At 42.0% G+C, this 17,954-nt stretch overlaps 2 protein-coding genes and 1 pseudogene across 2 annotated transcripts; all 3 read right to left on the bottom strand.

The window, feature by feature from the left end:
• Positions 1-208: 208 nt before the first annotated feature.
• On the bottom strand, positions 209-3,337 carry LOC149096781 (uncharacterized). The gene has a single exon (XM_089279957.1). The coding sequence runs from the start codon at positions 2,687-2,689 to the stop codon at positions 1,505-1,507; it is 1,185 nt and encodes a 394-aa protein (XP_089136083.1). The 5' UTR covers positions 2,690-3,337; the 3' UTR covers positions 209-1,504.
• Positions 3,338-6,915: 3,578 nt separating this feature from the next.
• On the bottom strand, positions 6,916-10,010 carry LOC149096782 (uncharacterized). Its single transcript, XM_089280238.1, has one exon. The coding sequence runs from the start codon at positions 9,918-9,920 to the stop codon at positions 8,190-8,192; it is 1,731 nt and encodes a 576-aa protein (XP_089136364.1). The 5' UTR covers positions 9,921-10,010; the 3' UTR covers positions 6,916-8,189.
• A 3,623-nt stretch (positions 10,011-13,633) lies between these two features.
• On the bottom strand, positions 13,634-17,839 carry LOC149096783 (uncharacterized; annotated as a pseudogene).
• Between the last annotated feature and the right edge of the window lie 115 nt (positions 17,840-17,954).

Here is a 17,954-nt window from a genome sequence, read left to right on the forward strand (position 1 = left end):
ATCTGAACTAGAGAAGCTTTTCAGTTTCTTATTGGCATGCTGTGTTTCGCAGCCCGGCTCCATAACTGATCGTAAGGTGTGCCAGCGGTTGAAGATGCTTCCCAGTGTTCTTGGATCGTTTAAACAAAAATCTTGCTGAATCCAGGTCCTTAAAGTTTGCTAAGCCCTGTACCATTTTCCTTCACTGTGTATAAACACACATATCATATTTTATGCCAAAAGTAAGAAAGTTTATTTAGTAAGGATAACCCTTGAATACAGAGCATCAGATCTAGTCTAACAACCTGTAATCAATAATAATCCCTATAGATATGATACAATAAAATCTAAATATAGGTTATAATAAAATGTGATATGCACTGCAGCAAATACAAGAACCTTGCATATACAATACTTGTAATTGTCAGTGTTCTTGGAATTAACACAAAGAACCAATTATTGCATAGTCTCTATAACATTTGACTTTACAGTATTTTTGTCACTGTGTGACTCTTCTTAATTACAACACAGCTATCAATCATCGTTACACTATGCTAAGATCTAAATATGTTTTTAACACAAAAATGTATTGTTCTAATATATGAATTCAACGTAACTCCAACTGTCAGGACTGTGTCTGCGTCAGAACAAATTTGGCAGCGAAAAGTCTTGTTAAATTATAGAATCAGTTAATGATATAAACCTATGTGACAAAGGCATTTCAAATCTGGAGAACTGAAAGATTTCTCACAATTACTATCAAGAAGCATCGCCAAATGAGTGAAAATCAAGGACAATCCCGGCAAGTTTCTTGTATTCTAAACCCTTGAAGATTGCACAACGCATCTTTTCACTGACAAAAACATTGCTTGAGGCCTGGTTTTCACTAGCGCATAAGCCATTAAGGTCATTCCCCAGTATTGCATTGCGCATCCCTACTGCGCATAATTTCATGCGTGATTAGCGCGCGCGCATTAAAAAATGGGGGCTTTGTCTTTGCGGCAGGACATCACCATAGAGGTAAATCGTCATTTTCTCGAAAACGAGTACGGTGACCTATCATTTTTTTCTGTTGTGTTGAATTGAGTAATAAATTTCTCTATGTAAAATAAATATGGGCCAATTCTCAGTGTTGAGCAAGAAACAATCGTCGGAAACGTGATTTTAGCAAGCAATAGTGACTATAATCATGGTGCTATTGTAAAGATTTATATCGTATAAACAAGGTGCTGTTGCTCCTAAACGAACATGGGGACCCGTCACTTTTATTTACAAATTTAAGTTCCTACAATATAAACGGTCAATAGGCAAAGTTTGACAAAAATCTCGGCGCCGGTTCTATTTCAGTGGAATGACCTTAAGCCAGATAAGGAAAAGCACTATACGAGGATGCAGTGGTCTTTTGCAAACCAGGCTTAACTGTCGCAAAGAAACCGAAGACATTTACTATTCACTCGTCAAAAAGCACTGAATGATCAGATATGGAAAATGCCTGTCACGGAGACAGCTAGAAAATTAGAGTACCTCACTTTTCTCCCAGCCCCTCAAATAGAGATTCCTGTGGCTTAGTAAGCTTGCGAATGATGTGCATAGAGGTACTGAAACTGAGAGTCAAAGTGAGACCAATGGCTACTGTACGAAGAGCAGTAAGCTTTAGGTTGGCAAGCGAGCCTTCAGAATTCATCATAAAATAATACACGGCTACTATGTCACTTTCAATATAAGCAAAGATCATACATACACTGATGTAGAAGACATACCTTGTGACAAATTTGTGTTTGTTTAGGATGATAACGAAAAGCACGTTACAAATTGTGCAGACCATGTTGTAGGTTGCAAAATAGGGGAACAGGAAAGTATACAAAATGTCGGTCATGGTAAAGGAACAGTATGGCACAACTAGACCCAAAATGAACAAATACACGTTTGATGCAAACCAGTCACTTCGAATTAATTTGGAAGAGTTGCTTGGGACGGTCCACGTGGTTTTACAGGCAAACCTACTGTAGAGAAAAAAACAAAATATTCGAAGGGATGACCACCACAGAGGAAGAAAGGAGTCAAATACAGTTACCCCAATGAATGTTGCCGAAAAATTCTGGGCTAGTGACTCAGGGTTACTGACGTTAAATTTTAGAACGTCATCCCAGAAAGATTTTATGAATAATTTATCGTTTTCATCAAACCGAAAAAAAGACAATCCTCCACTGGATATACCTACCGGGAGAGCTACTACAATGAGAATAATATAACCACTACCAACAGCTAGTTTAGCGAACAGCTTTCCGAAAAGAACTACCACACGTGTACTAGTTCCGTGACTCGTAGTCGTCATTAGATTAGTGCGAGGATCGTTTACGACAACAATTAAAGGCTGTTCTTCGCTTCCAGTTTGGTCATGTTCCGTTTCTTGGTCATAATTTGCCACAGGTTCCCGCGTCTCTGAGAGAAGGCCTCCGTCACCAACGCTTCGCTCGTCCCCAGTGGCACTCTCTTCATGATCTTGTTGTAGAGCGCCAGACTTAAAGCAGAGTTTCTTTCTCCGTCTGAGCCATTCAAGCGTGATTACTGGGCCCAAAAGAAACCAATAGTGAAGGCTCGATAAGTAACATCGCATGTTAGTTAGGTCGTCTGCAGCTTGAAAACTGATGTCAACATTTTTTCGGTCAGCGTCTTCTAGGCAGCAAACTGCTTCCAAAACCGGAATCATGAGTAATCTATCCTGGGTGTCAGTCCCATTGTCATCACTGATCCAGGGCAGTGCAGGGGGAAATAAAATATCAGCAGAGAATATCCCGCGTTCTGTGCATTCATCGCCAGATCCTGTAATGTGCAGACGGGCGACAAGAGCTCGTCTAGGCTGATGAGAGCGATTTTGTTGCCTTGAAATTTTGACTTGCTTATATCAACCAACGGTTGACACGCATTGGCGAGGTTTGAATATACTGCCAGACCACTTAAACGGAGTTCTTGGCCTTCCTCCCCTTGTGATACCCGAATATATGCTTCCAGTGAAGGTGCGTTTAACTTTCCGTCAGAAGACATATCGCGTAAATTGACTAACCTCTCATAATCCCCATCCTGAAATGTCAACGTTGGATTTTGGAGGCTCAAGCGATATGGAAAATAAATTACAAGCCTCCTTAACGCGAGGGAGAAGGCAGCCAAAGTAAGTAGACCGCACGACAAAATAAGGAAGCAGACGCAACTGCTTATCTTGATGCATTTCGGCGACATCTTAATGCCACAAAAAGATGAATTGCGAAGTACGACTGAGTAACTACTTCCGGGCTGTGGCCACAAACCGTGAAAAAATTTATCAACCTCTTTCCCAGGGTCCGCTCTGGGGTGGTAGAGGACCCTGGGAACGAGATCATACAAGATGGCGGACAGCGGTACACTCTATTTAGTTGACTCAACATACTATAAAAATCAATTAACGCAGGCTGATAGAGAAAATCTCGACATGATTCATTTTGTCCCGACCGGAAGCTGTCTTGCGTGACAATTGTGATGGGCTCCTGACATATTTGCGTTATTGCATGAAAGTTAGCCTGCAGTGTAGGCGTTTTCTATGTGCACGTTGTACTCGCGAGTTGTCGGTATTAGCTCGGGGCAACCCTAAAATATGGAATCGGGAAACCGGAGTCCGGAACCTGGAATCCGGAACCCGGAACCGGAAACCAGAACCCGGAATCCGGAATCCGGAATCCAGAATCCGGAATCCAGATATTATGAATGACGATAGAAATAATTCACTTCAGCAATGTCTAATAAATAAATATAGGGAAAATTATTTTGTTGTTACTTATTTTCTTTGCTTTACTTCAACCACAAATTGTAATTGTTAAAACATTCTTGACTAGTTCTGAACAGCCCTTAGCTAGTCCGGTTGTTCAAAAGCTGGATAAAGCTATCCATTGGGTAAATCACTATCCAGTCAGAGTTAGTGATTTTTCAGGTGGATAGAGTTACCCGTAGATTGCGAGCAGGCTCTAGTATTTGTCTCTAGTGTCTGAGCAGGCTCTAGTGTCTAGTGTCTTTTTGCATTGGCATGTGAGCGAGTGCCTTTCCGCAGCTTCGCAACTCGCGCCTCCGGCCCAAACACGAGATCGTTCTCGCTGACACGCAGGCTAAGTTACCCATCTTTTATTCAACCTGGCCCTGGTGAGACCGCGGTTCTTGTTGAGATCAAATTGTTCTGAGAAGACTAGTGAGTAGCACAATAGCAACAAGCTATTGCGGTGAGTTTCTGGCAGTCTTTTAGCATCTTTTAAGAACATGTGGTCCGATCCGTTCGCAAGCGAGAAGCAGACGGAAGTAAGTATGCAACATTTCTATAAATTGTTTTGATACGATGGCCGGCAAGAATATGTAGTGCTGATCTGTAACAGTATCAGCGTGGAAATAGTGTTGATCTGAAATTAGTCTCGTATCTGTTGGGAAAAACAAATTTATTTAGACGATCCAGGTCAGTCTTTGGACATCGAAAGTGGGGACGTGACCGTCAATGTAAAGGGGGTTGCCACCGACGGAGACCCTGTTCTCTATGGCATTTTCTACCTTTTTCAGTAACTATTCCGGACTCCGGTTTCCGGTTTCTGGTTTCCGGTTCCGGTTCCGGATTCCGGATTCCGGATTCCGGATTCCGGTTTTCGGATTTTAAGGTTGCCCATGAGCTCGCGATCGAATAGATTCGTTGCCATGTTGGCTTACTCCTCTTTCGAATTCAGTCTCACTCCAACTCCCTAAGACGCCTTTTCGTCTCTCCTCAAGCCTCTTCCGAGTTTGAATCCCAGATGGCGCTCGGTTGATAAAAATGCGCTCCCTCGCCAAAATGATTCTAATCTGGTTCCTCGCTAACCTCTGGTCACGGAAGTCTCTCGCTCTATTCTAGATCACCTCTGATTATACTTTCATGTAATCACACTGAAATGGCTCAGTTGGCGGCAACAGGATAAAAAAGTGTTTCATCAAGAAAGGGAGGAATCATATGACCCGTGGAAAAAAAAGCCCCATGGCAACAAATTTTAAAATGGGCTCCTGAAGTAAGGAGGCACAAGGACTAGAACAGATGGTAGTGTGTCAGGAAATTTTGAAAGTCTAGACACGCCTCGACGCCATCTAGTGCATTTTGGGACACTTTCTGAAATCCGATTTGTTGCCGTTTTTGAACATGATGATTGCATTGCGGTACAAAATACATAAACGCTACATGCGACACGCCCTTGAAGACTGAGCAATGTCTCTAAGTAAAATCTAAGTCGTATTCTATCACAGTGTGCATCACATTACCAGAGATCCTCGCATGACCAGACCACAATAGTCGTGCATGCCCAACATGTCCATGATGACCACAATAATCGTAATATAACGATTTTCCACAATAACTATTGAAAGCTGGCCGATTTATAAGGGTGCAGTGTTCTACCAACTGAGTTATCAAGCCAACTGGAAGTTGGTCATGTTGTGAGTTCTTTAGTTCTGATGTTTCTGTCATTACGGCGACCACAAACAAACAAACAAACAAACAAAGTAATATTCCTCACAGCGTTTAAGCTTTTACAGATATATCGTTTTGACTTCTGACTGTTTACTGTTTGCTTCACAGTCCGTTCCAATTCAAGTTACAATCCCTCGACTTCTCAAGGTGTAACTAAAACATCTTAGGGTAAGAATCTGTAGCTAACTTAGTTTGCATAAAGAACACAATAACTACTAAATATAGTTATTGTTTTTCACCGTGTTTTCAGTCTTCCAGTCTTGTTTTTCATGGCGTTTTCATTTATGTATTCTTGTATTCATTTCTGTTGTGGATTGCTTCGTGGACATGATAATCACAGATAAATTCTGACAAATTACAATTTCTTTTACATCGTTTCCTTTTTCAAATTTACACCGTGCCTTCCTGTTTACTCAGCAACACCTTGTGACCCTTCTGATGGCTGGTTGCTTTTCTGGCTCCTGTCACAAGTTCTTCTCATCACCTGTGGACAAACAGACCGCTAAGACACAAAGTGAATTAGTTGGGGCCCATTTCACTACAATCCACTCTGCCTCGGAACAGGATTTCACCACCGTTACTGTTAGTAGAGGCGCGGTGGCCTCATGGTTAGTGCACTCGTCCCTGGATCGAGCGGTTCGGGTTCGAGCCCTGGCCGGGGACTTTGTGTTGTGTTCTTGGGCAAGGCACTTTACTCTCACAGTGTCTCTCTCCACCCAGGTGTACAAATGGGTACCGGCGAATTTAATACTGGGGGTAACCCTACGATGGACTAGCATCCCATCCAGGGGGGAGTAGAAATATTCCTACAAAAACCGGGATAAGCTCCGGCCCTGTGGGCCAGACACTTGGCCTGTATACAGACTTGTTATCCCGCCTTCAGTGGCTAATATGGAGTGAACTAGAGAGAGATATGAACAGTGGTACATTTACCAACTGGGATGACGGGTCTCCTGTGGATTTCACGGACTGGGGAAGAAACCGCCCAACCCGTAAGGAGAGCGACGAGCATGCTTTACGACCAAACAAAACAGATCCGTCAGATTAAATCTGGAACGACATCAGTTGTACAGTTATAAAAAGAGCGTTTGCGAAAACGAAGCGTAACCTAGCCATGGACTCGATACCAACAACGCAGAAATCAAACTGTTTGCCACAGTGCATGGTTAGCAATTTTACAACGAAATATTGATTGTTGATCACTGTTTTACCTCAAATCTGAACTAGAGAAGCTTTCGGTTTCTTATTGGCATGTTGTGATTGCGCAGCCCGGCTCCATAACTGATCGTAGGGTGCGCCAGCGGTTTAAGATGCTTCTCAATATTCTCGGTCTTCTTGGATCATTTAAACAAAAACCTTGCTGAATCCAGGTCCGTAAAGTTCGCTACGCCCTGTACCATTTTCCTTCACTGAGTATAAACACACATATCATATTTTTAACCCAAAAGTAAGAAAGTTTATTCAGTAAGGATGACCCTTGAATACAGAGCATCAGATCTAGTCTAACAACTTGTAATCAATAATAATCTCTATAGACATGATACAACAAAATCTTAATATAGGTTATAATAACATGTGACATGCACTGCAGCAAATACAAGAACCTTGCATACAATACTTGTAATTGTCAGTGTTCTTGGAATTAACACAAAGAACCAATTATTGCATAGTCTCTATAACATTTGACTTTACAGTATTTTTGTCGCTGTGACTCGTCTTAATTACAACACAGCAATCAATCACCATTATACTGTGCTAAGATGAAGTAAATGTTTAACACAAAAATCTATTGTTCTAACATATGAATTCAATGAAACTCCAAATGTCACAACTGTGTCTGCATCAGAACAAATTTGGCAGAGAAAAGTCTTGTTAAATTATAGAATCAGTTAGTGATATATAACCTGTGTGACACACGCATTTTAAATCTGGAGGACTGAAAGCTTTCTCACAATTACTATCAAGAAGCATCGCCAAATGAGTGAAAATCAAGAACAATCCCGGCAAGTTTCTTGTATTCTAAACCCTTGAAGATTGCACAACGCATCTTTTCACTGACAAAAACATTGCTTGAGGCCTGGTTTTCACTAGCGCATAAGCAATTAAGGTCATTCCCCAGTATTGCATTGCGCATCCCTAATGCGCATAATTTCACGCGTGATTAGCTCGCGCGCATTAAAAAATGGCGGCTTTTTCTTTGCGGCTGGACCTCACCATAGAGGTAAATCGTCATTTTCTCGAAAACGAGTACGGTGACCTATCATTTTTTTCTGTTGTGTTGAATTGTAAAATAAATATGGGCCAATTCTTGGTGTTGAGCAAGAAACAATCGTCGGAAACGTGATTTTAGCAAGCAATTGTGACTATAATCATGGTGCTATTGTAAAGATTTATATCGTATAAACAAGGTGCTGTTGCTCCTAAACGAACATGGGGACCTGTCATTTTTATTTACAAATTTAAGTTCCTACAACATAAACAGTCAATAGGCAAAGTTTGGCAAAAATCTCAGCGCCGGTTCTATTTCAGTGGAATGACCTTAAGCCAGATAAGGAAAAGCACTATACGGCGATGCAGTGGTCTTTTGCAAACCAGGCTTAACTGTCGCAAAGAAGCCGAAGACATTTACCATTCACTCGTCAAAAAGCACTGAATGATCAGATATGGAAAATGCCTGTCACGGAGACAGCTAGAAAATTAGAGTACCTCACTTTTCTCCCAGCCCCTCAAATAGAGATTCCTGTGGCTTAGTAAGCTTGCGAATGATGTGCATAGAGGTACTGAAACTGAGAGTCAAAGTGAGACCAATGGCTACTGTACGAAGAGCAGTAAGCTTTAGGTTGGCAAGCGAGCCTTCAGAATTCTTCATAAAATAAAACACAGCCACTATGTCACTTTCAATATAAGCACAGATCATACATACACTGATGTAGAAGACATACCTTGTGACAAATTTGTGTTTGTTTAGGATGATAACGAAAAGTACGTTACAAATTGTGCAGACCATGTTGTAGGTTGCAAAATAGGAAAACAGGAAAGTATGCAAAATGTCGGTCATGGGAAAGGAACAATATGGCACAACTAGACCCAAAATGAACAAATACATGTTTGATGCAAACCAGTCACTACGAATTAATTTGGAAGAGTAGCTTGGGACAGTCCAAGTGGCTTTACAGGCAAACCTACTGTAGAGAAAAAAACAAAATATTCGAAGGGATGACCACCACAGAGGAAGGAAGGAGTCAAATACAGTTACCCCAATGAATGTTGCCGAAAAAAACGGGGCTAGTGACTCAGGGTTACTGACGTTAAATTTTAGAAAGTCATCCCAGAAAGATTTTATGAATAATTTATCGTTTTCATCAAACCGAAAAAAAGACAATCCTCCACTGGATATACCTACCGGGAGAGCTACTACAATGAGAATAACATAACCACTACCAACAGCTAGTTTGCCGAACAGCTTTCCGAAAAGAACTACCACACGTGTACTAGTTCCGTGACTCGTAGTCGTCATTAGATTAGTGCGAGGATCGTTTACGACAACAATTAAAGGCTGTTCTTCGCTTCCAGTTTGGTCATGTTCCGTTTCTTGGTCATAATTTGCCACAGGTTCCTGCGTCTCTGAGAGAAGGCCTCCTTCACCAACGCTTCGCTCGTCCCCAGTGGCACTCTCTTCATGATCTTGTTGTAGAGCGCCAGACTTAAAGCAGAGTTTCTTTCTCCGTCTGAGCCATTCAAGCGTGATTACTGGGCCCAAAAGAAACCAATAGTGAAGGCTCGATAAGTAACATCGCATGTTAGATAGGTCGTCTGCATTTTGAAAACTGATGTCAACATTTTTTCGGTCAGCGTCTTCTAGGCAGCAAACTGCTTCCGTTGAGTTGACAAATAAAACCGGAATCATGAGTAATCTATCCTGGGTGTCAGTCTGCATTCCATTGTCATCACTCAACCAGGGCAGTGCAGGGGAAAAATTAAATATCAGCACAGAATATCCAGCGTTCTGTGCATTCATCGCCAGATCCTGTAATGTACAGACGGGCGACAAGAGCCCGTCTAGGTTGATGAGAGCGATTTTGTTGCCTTGAAATTTTGACTTGCTTATATCAACTAACGGTTGACACGCATTGGCGAGGTTTGAATATACTGCCAGACCACTTAAACGGAGTTCTTGGCCTTCCTCCCCTTGTGATGCCCGAATATATACTTCCAGTGAAGGTGCGTTTAACTTTCTGTCAGAAGACATATCGCGTAAATTGATTTGGCTCTCATACCCATCCTGAAATGTCAACGTTGGATTTTGGAGGCTCAAGCGATATGTAAAATAAATTACAAACCTCCTTGATGCGAGGGAAAAGGCAGCCAAAGTAAGTAGAACGAACGACAAAATAAGGAAGCAGACACAACTGCTTATCTTGATGCATTTCGGCGACATTTTAATGCCACAAAAAGATGAATTGCGAAGTACGACTGAGTAACTACTTCCGGGCTGTGGCCACAAACCGTGAAAAAATTTATCAACCTCTTTCCCAGGGTCCGCTCTGGGGTGGTAGAGGACCCTGGGAACGAGATCATACAAGATGGCGGACAGCGGTACACTCTATTTAGTTGACTCAACATACTATAAAAATCAATTAACGCAGGCTGATAGAGAAAATCTCGACATGATTCATTTTGTCCCGACCGGAAGCTGTCTTGCGTGACAATTGTGATGGGCTCCTGACATATTTGCGTTATTGCATGAAAGTCAGCCTGCAGTGTAGGCGTTTTCTATGTGCACGTTGTACTCGCGAGTTGTCGGTATTAGCTCGGGGCAACCCTAAAATATGGAATCGGGAAACCGGAATCCGGAATCCGGAACCTGGAATCCGGAACCTGGAATCCGGAACCTGGAATCCGGAACCTGGAATCCGGAACCCGGAACCGGAAACTAGAATCCGGAATCCGGAATCCGGAATCCAGATATTATGAATGACGATAGAAATAATTCACTTCAGCAATGTCTAATAAATAAATATAGGGAAAATTATTTTGTTGTTACTTATTTTCTTTGCTTTACTTCAACCACAAATTGTAATTGTTAAAACATTTTTGACTAGTTATGAACAGCCCTTAGCTAGCCCGGTTGTTCAAAAGCTGGATAAAGCTATCCATTGGGTAAATCACTATCCAGTCAGGGTTAGTGATTTTTCAGGTGGATAGAGTTACCCGTAGATTGCGAGCAGGCTCTAGTATCTGTCTCTAGTGTCTGAGCAGGCTCTAGTGTCTAGTGTCTTTTTGCATTGGCATGTGAGCGAGTGCCTTTTCGCAGCTTCGCAACTCGCGCCCCCGGCCCAAACACGAGATCGTTCTCGCTGACACGCAGGCTAAGTTACCCATCTTTTATTCAACCTGGCCCTGGTGAGACCGCGGTTCTTGTTGAGATCAAATTGCTCTGAGAAGACTAGTGAGTAGCACAATAGCAACAAGCTATTGCGGTGAGTTTCTGGCAGTCTTTTAGCATCTTTTAAGAACATGTGGTCCGATCCGTTCGCAAGCGAGAAGCAGACGGAAGTAAGTATGCAACATTTCTATAAATTGTTTTGATACGATGGCCGGCAAGAATATGTAGTGCTGATCTGTAACAGTATCAGCGTGGAAATAGTGTTGATCTGAAATTAGTCTCGTATCTGTTGGGAAAAACAAATTTATTTAGACGATCCAGGTCAGTCTTTGGACATCGAAAGTGGGGACGTGACTGTCAATGTAAAGGGGGTTGCCACCGACGGAGACCCTGTTCTCTATGGCATTTTCTACCTTTTTCAGTAACTATTCCGGACTCCGGTTTCCGGTTTCTGGTTTCCGGTTCCGGTTCCGGTTCCGGATTCCGGATTTTAAGGTTGCCCATGAGCTCGCGATCGAATAGATTCGTTGCCATGTTGGCTTACTCCTCTTTCGAATTCAGTCTCACTCCAACTCCCTAAGACGCCTTTTCGTCTCTCCTCAAGCCTCTTCCGAGTTTGAATCCCAGATGGCGCTCGGTTGATAAAAATGCGCTCCCTCGCCAAAATGATTCTAATCTGGTTCCTCGCTAACCTCTGGTCACGGAAGTCTCTCGCTCTATTCTAGATCACCTCTGATTGTACTTTCATGTAATCACACTGAAATGGCTCAGTTGGCGGCAACAGGATAAAAAAGTGTTTCATCAGGAAAGGGAGGAATCATATGACCCGTGGAAAAAAAAAGCCCCATGGCAACAAATTTTAAAATGGGCTCCTGAAGTAAGGAGGCACAAGGACTAGAACAGATGGTAGTGTGTCAGGAAATTTTGAAAGTCTAGACACGCCTCGACGCCATTTAGTGCATTTTGGGACACTTTCTGAAATCCGATTTGTTGCCGTTTTTGAACATGATGATTGCATTGCGGTACAAAATACATAAACGCTACATGCGACACGCCCTTGAAGACTGAGCAATGTCTCTAAGTAAAATCTAAGTCGTATTCTATCACAGTGTGCATCACATTACCAGAGATCCTCGCATGACCAGACCACAATAGTCGTGCATGCCCAACATGTCCATGATGACCACAATAATCGTAATATAACGATTTTCCACAATAACTATTGAAAGCTGGCCGATTTATAAGGGTGCAGTGTTCTACCAACTGAGTTATCAAGCCAACTGGGAGTTGGTCATGTTGTGAGTTCTTTAGTTCTGATGTTTCTGTCATTACGGCGACCACAAACAAACAAACAAACAAACAAAGTAATATTCCTCACAGCGTTTAAGCTTTTACAGATATATCGTTTTGGCTTCTGACCGTTTACTGTTTGCTTCACAGTCCGTTCCAGTTCAAGTTACAATCCCTCGACTTCTCAAGGTGTAACTAAAACATCTTAGGGTAAGAATCTGTAGCTAACTTAGTTTGCATAAAGAACACACTAACTACTAAATATAGTTATTGTTTTTTACCGTGTTTTCAGTCTTTCAGTCTTGTTTTTCATGGCGTTTTCATTTATGTATTCTTGTATTCATTTCTGTTGTGGATTGCTTCGTGGACATGATAATCACAGATAAATTCTGACAAATTACAATTTCTTTTACATCGTTTCCTTTTTCAAATTTACACCGTGCCTTCCTGTTTACTCAGCAACACCTTGTGACTCTTCTGATGGCTGGTTGCTTTTCTGGCTCCTGTCACAAGTTCTTCTCATCACCTGTGGACAAACAGACCGCTAAGACACAAAGTGAATTAGTTGGGGCCCATTTCACTACAATCCACTCTGCCTCGGAACAGGATTTCACCACCGTTACTGTTAGTAGAGGCGCGGTGGCCTCATGGTTAGTGCACTCGTCCCTGGATCGAGCGGTTCGGGTTCGAGCCCTGGCCGGGGACTCTGTGTTGTGTTCTTGGGCAAGGCACTTTACTCTCACAGTGTCTCTCTCCACCCAGGTGTGCAAATGGGTACCGGCGAATTTAATACTGGGGGTAACCCTACGATGGACTAGCATCCCATCCAGGGGGGAGTAGAAATATTCCTACAAAAACCGGGATAAGCTCCGGCCCTGTGGGCCAGACACTTGGCCTGTATACAGACTTGTTATCCCGCCTTCAGTGGCTAATATGGAGTGAACTAGAGAGAGATATGAACAGTGGTACATTTACCAACTGGGATGACGGGTCTCCTGTGGATTTCACGGACTGGGGAAGAAACCGCCCAACCCGTAAGGAGAGCGACGAGCATGCTTTACGACCAAACAAAACAGATCCGTCAGATTAAATCTGGAACGACATCAGTTGTACAGTTATAAAAAGAGCGTTTGCGAAAACGAAGCGTAACCTAGCCATGGACTCGATACCAACAACGCAGAAATCAAACTGTTTGCCACAGTGCATGGTTAGCAATTTTACAACGAAATATTGATTGTTGATCACTGTTTTACCTCAAATCTGAACTAGAGAAGCTTTCGGTTTCTTATTGGCATGTTGTGATTGCGCAGCCCGGCTCCATAACTGATCGTAGGGTGCGCCAGCGGTTTAAGATGCTTCTCAATATTCTCGGTCTTCTTGGATCATTTAAACAAAAACCTTGCTGAATCCAGGTCCGTAAAGTTCGCTACGCCCTGTACCATTTTCCTTCACTGAGTATAAACACACATATCATATTTTTAACCCAAAAGTAAGAAAGTTTATTCAGTAAGGATGACCCTTGAATACAGAGCATCAGATCTAGTCTAACAACTTGTAATCAATAATAATCTCTATAGACATGATACAACAAAATCTTAATGTAGGTTATAATAACATGTGACATGCACTGCAGCAAATACAAGAACCTTGCATACAATACTTGTAATTGTCAGTGTTCTTGGAATTAACACAAAGAACCAATTATTGCATAGTCTCTATAACATTTGACTTTACAGTATTTTTGTCGCTGTGACTCGTCTTAATCACAACACAGCAATCAATCACCATTATACTGTGCTAAGATGAAGTAAATGTTTAACACAAAAATCTATTGTTCTAACATATGAATTCAATGAAACTCCAAATGTCACAACTGTGTCTGCATCAGAACAAATTTGGCAGAGAAAAGTCTTGTTAAATTATAGAATCAGTTAGTGATATATAACCTGTGTGACACACGCATTTTTAAATCTGGAGGACTGAAAGCTTTCTCACAATTACTATCAAGAAGCATCGCCAAATGAGTGAAAATCAAGAACAATCCCGGCAAGTTTCTTGTATTCTAAACCCTTGAAGATTGCACAACGCATCTTTTCATTGACAAAAACATTGCTTGAGGCCAGGTTTTCACTAGCGCATTAAAGCATAAGCCAGATGAGCAAAAGCACTATACGGGGATGCAGTAGTCTTTTGCAAACCAGGCTTAAGGTGGCTCCCTATAGTTTTACGATCGCACGCGCGCTGAGGACGAGAGATCAAGTCGAATCTGCACGCGAAGGAAAACATCAGTGTTTTTCGATATTTTATGATGTCAACATGAGCCCAAACAGCAAAACTGACAGTGAATTTTCTCGTGTTTCCTCCGGTGAAATTTCGTAAAATTTGGCAGCTTGGTAGTAAATGTTTTACCTTAGTCGGAGCTCGTTTTTCATGGAAATCTATAAGACCAGTTTTTTGGCAGCGGTGAGACAACTTGCCCTTACAAACCCCACTTTTTTCGTGTTTAAAATTCGTATCCCGTAGGAAGCGATATGCTGTGAAGATTTTGGACGACTTCACCCACGGAAATTCAAGAAAATCACAGATAAAGCCATAAAAAAGTTAAAAACACATTTGTTTGGGCATTTATAATTCAAGACTAAAACCCATAATTTTAATAGAGATGATAGTAAATGCTATTTAATCATTGCTTATTACATGTAATAAGTTTGAGAGGACTGGGTGTCAAAACGAATGCAAAAACGAAATTCAAAACATAACACTTGCGCGCGCAACACCATAAATGATTACCCTATGGAGCCACCTTAACTGACGCAAAGAAGCCGAAGTCATGATCATTCATTATTATTCAACTTTCATACACTGTACAAATTCCGATTTTCTGATTGGCTGATTTGTACCACGTGATACTGGGTTACAACGAGACAACCACTTTGACATCATTATCGTAATGCAATAGCCGTGGTGTAAATTCAACACACCATTGTCATTACACCATGGCTTCGGCTGACTCAAATATAGTGGTTTCAATGCAGTGTTTCTTTGCGCAGTGTCTTCAATTTGAATAGTAAAAATGTTAACGCACTCATTGCTCGTGAATTATCGAGATTTACCTATACTCGTTCACTAACAATGAACTCGAAACTTTCAATACCACACTGGGCAAAGCCTCGAGTGGTACTGAAATTTCTCGTTCATTGTTAGTGAACTCGTGCAGGTAAATCCCGATAATTCACTCGCTGAGTGCGTTAACCTGTAATTATTCACTCGCCAAGAAGCACTTAATGATCAGATATGGAAAATGCCTGTCAAGGAGACAGGTAGAAAATTAGGGTACCTCACTTTTCTCCCAGCCCCTCAAACAAAGATTCCTGTGGCTTAGTAAGCTTGCGAATGATGTGCATAGAGGAACTGAAACTGAGAGTCAGAGTAAACCCAGTGGCTGCCCTGCGCAGGGCAGTAAGCTTTAGGTTCGCCAGCAAGCCTTCAGAATTCATCATAAAATAATACACGGCTGCTATGTCACTTTCAATATAAGCACAGATCATACATACACTGATGTAGAAGACATACCTTGTGACAACTTTGTGTTTGTTTAGGATGATAATAAAAAGTAGATTACAGATGGTGCAGACCATGTTGTAGGTTGCAAAATAGGAGAGGAAAATTAAGTCAACGACAAACATGCCAATTAAGGGACTAAGGGAACAATATGGAACAACTACACCCAAACTGAACAAATACATGTTTGATGCAAACCAATCACTTCGAATTAGTTTTGAAGAGTTGGTTGGACGGTCCACGTGGTTTTACACGCAGAGGAACTGTACAGGAAAAAACAAAATATTCGAAGGGATGACCACCATAGAGGAAGAAAGTAGTCAAGTATAGTTACCTTAATGAATGTTGCCGAAATACCTCCATTATTGCCCAACGAGTCAATAAGGTTATTGACGTCAAATTTTAGAAGGACATCCCAGAAAGATTTTGTTACGGGTTTCTCGTTTTCATCAAATCGAAAAAAGGACAATCCTCCACTGGATATACCTACCGGGAGAGCTACTACAATGAGAATCACATAACCACTAGCAACAGCTAGTTTGCCGAACATCTTTCTGAAAAGAACTACCACACGTGTACTAGTTTCGTGACTCGTCGTCGTCATTAGATTAGCGCGTGGATCGTTTACGACAACCATTAGAGGCTGTTCTTCGCTTCCAGTTTGGTCATGTTCCGTTTCTTGGTCATAATTTGCCACAGGTTTCTGCGTCTCTGAGCGAAGGCCTCCTTCGTTAACGCTTCGCTCGTCCCCAATGGCACTCTCTTCATGATCTTGTTGTAGAACGCCAGACATGAAGCAGAGTTTCTTTTTCCGTCTGAGCCGTTCAAATGTGATTATTGGGCCCAAAAGAAACCAATATTAAAGTCTCTCTAAATACCATTGCATGTTCGTTAGGTATTCTGTTTGAACACTGATGTCAACATTTCTTCGGTCAGCGTCTTGTAGGGGGCAAACTGCTTCCGTTTGGTTGTCATGTAAAACCGGAATCAGCAATGTGTCCTTGGTGTCAGTCTGCATTCCATTGTCATCAATGAGCCAGAGCAGTGCAGGGCGAAAATAAAAAATCAGCACAGAATATCCCGCGTTCTGTGCATTTATCGCCAGATCCCGTAATGTGCAGGCGGGCGACAAGATTTCGTTCAGGCCGACGAGAGCGATTTTGTTTCCTTGAAAGTTTGACTTGCTTATATCAACCAACGGTTGACAGGCATTGGCGAGGTTTGAATTTATTGCCAGACCACTTAAACGGACTTCACCACGCTAAACGTCTTCATTCATAGATTTCAAGGAATATTTAATACCAATGTATTTAGTGAGCTATTCCGTTCATACCGAAAGTAAAATGATAATTTTCACGAGTGGACCGCTGCAAGGTTTCACTTTTTCAGGTAAATTTTACACACAGTCGGCAACGAGACGTCCACCAAAACTTAGATTTTGTCTACACGCTTTTGCGCTGAAGGTCGCGTGTAATTGAAAACCGCTGTAAGATGTGGGTGGAGCTGTCAAGCAATTTCTGTCACCTCTGTGACATTATACGATCCCCGCTTAGAACGAATTCGTTGTATGAAAAGCCGACAGTCGTTTCCTCGCCTCACACGTGAGGCTCGCGCTTACGGTGCTTCGCGCCTTCCGAAAACGTCCAAAAACGACTGTTTTGCAGTCTATCAATTTAGCGGGCCGTATTCTACCGTACAGCCCGCTAAAATTTAAAGCTGTTTTTGTTGCCAAAATGTTTCGTGATTTATCGCCAAGTGTTATTAATCTTTTTATCAAGTAAAAGTTTAAAACTTTCTTTTACTTCTGAATTGTCTGTTAAAACCTGCTAACGACTAAAGAATAACTTAACAACGATTTCAAATTGACTCGTTTTGCTTTCGAGATGCGTCAGAAATTTGAAGCCGTTCCGCGTGAATGAAAATCGTTCCCGAACCCGTCAGGCACACAGTAGAGATATAATAAATATCATAGTAACCGCGTTTTCTCAGTCCGTACTGTAAGATAGGGATCCTCGTTTTTCCTCTTCAGTTTATAGCCCGCGCGCTTCGCGCTTGGGCCATAAATCGATGGGGAAAAATTTCGGTCCGTAACTTCCAGTACGGCACTCGAACCCGGTTAGTAAGAGGTATGAATGGTCACGACAATAGCAGCCAGCAGGCTTTACTCAACTTTCCCGCCCTTTCGACGTGAGTAGACGAGGTCTGCGGTGATTGGTTAATTCCAAGAAACGTAGT

The sequence above is a fragment of the Orbicella faveolata genome, unplaced genomic scaffold (assembly GCF_042242905.1).
Source record: "Orbicella faveolata isolate gen_17 unplaced genomic scaffold, um_ofav_v1 contig_47, whole genome shotgun sequence".
NCBI lineage: Eukaryota > Metazoa > Cnidaria > Anthozoa > Scleractinia > Merulinidae > Orbicella > Orbicella faveolata.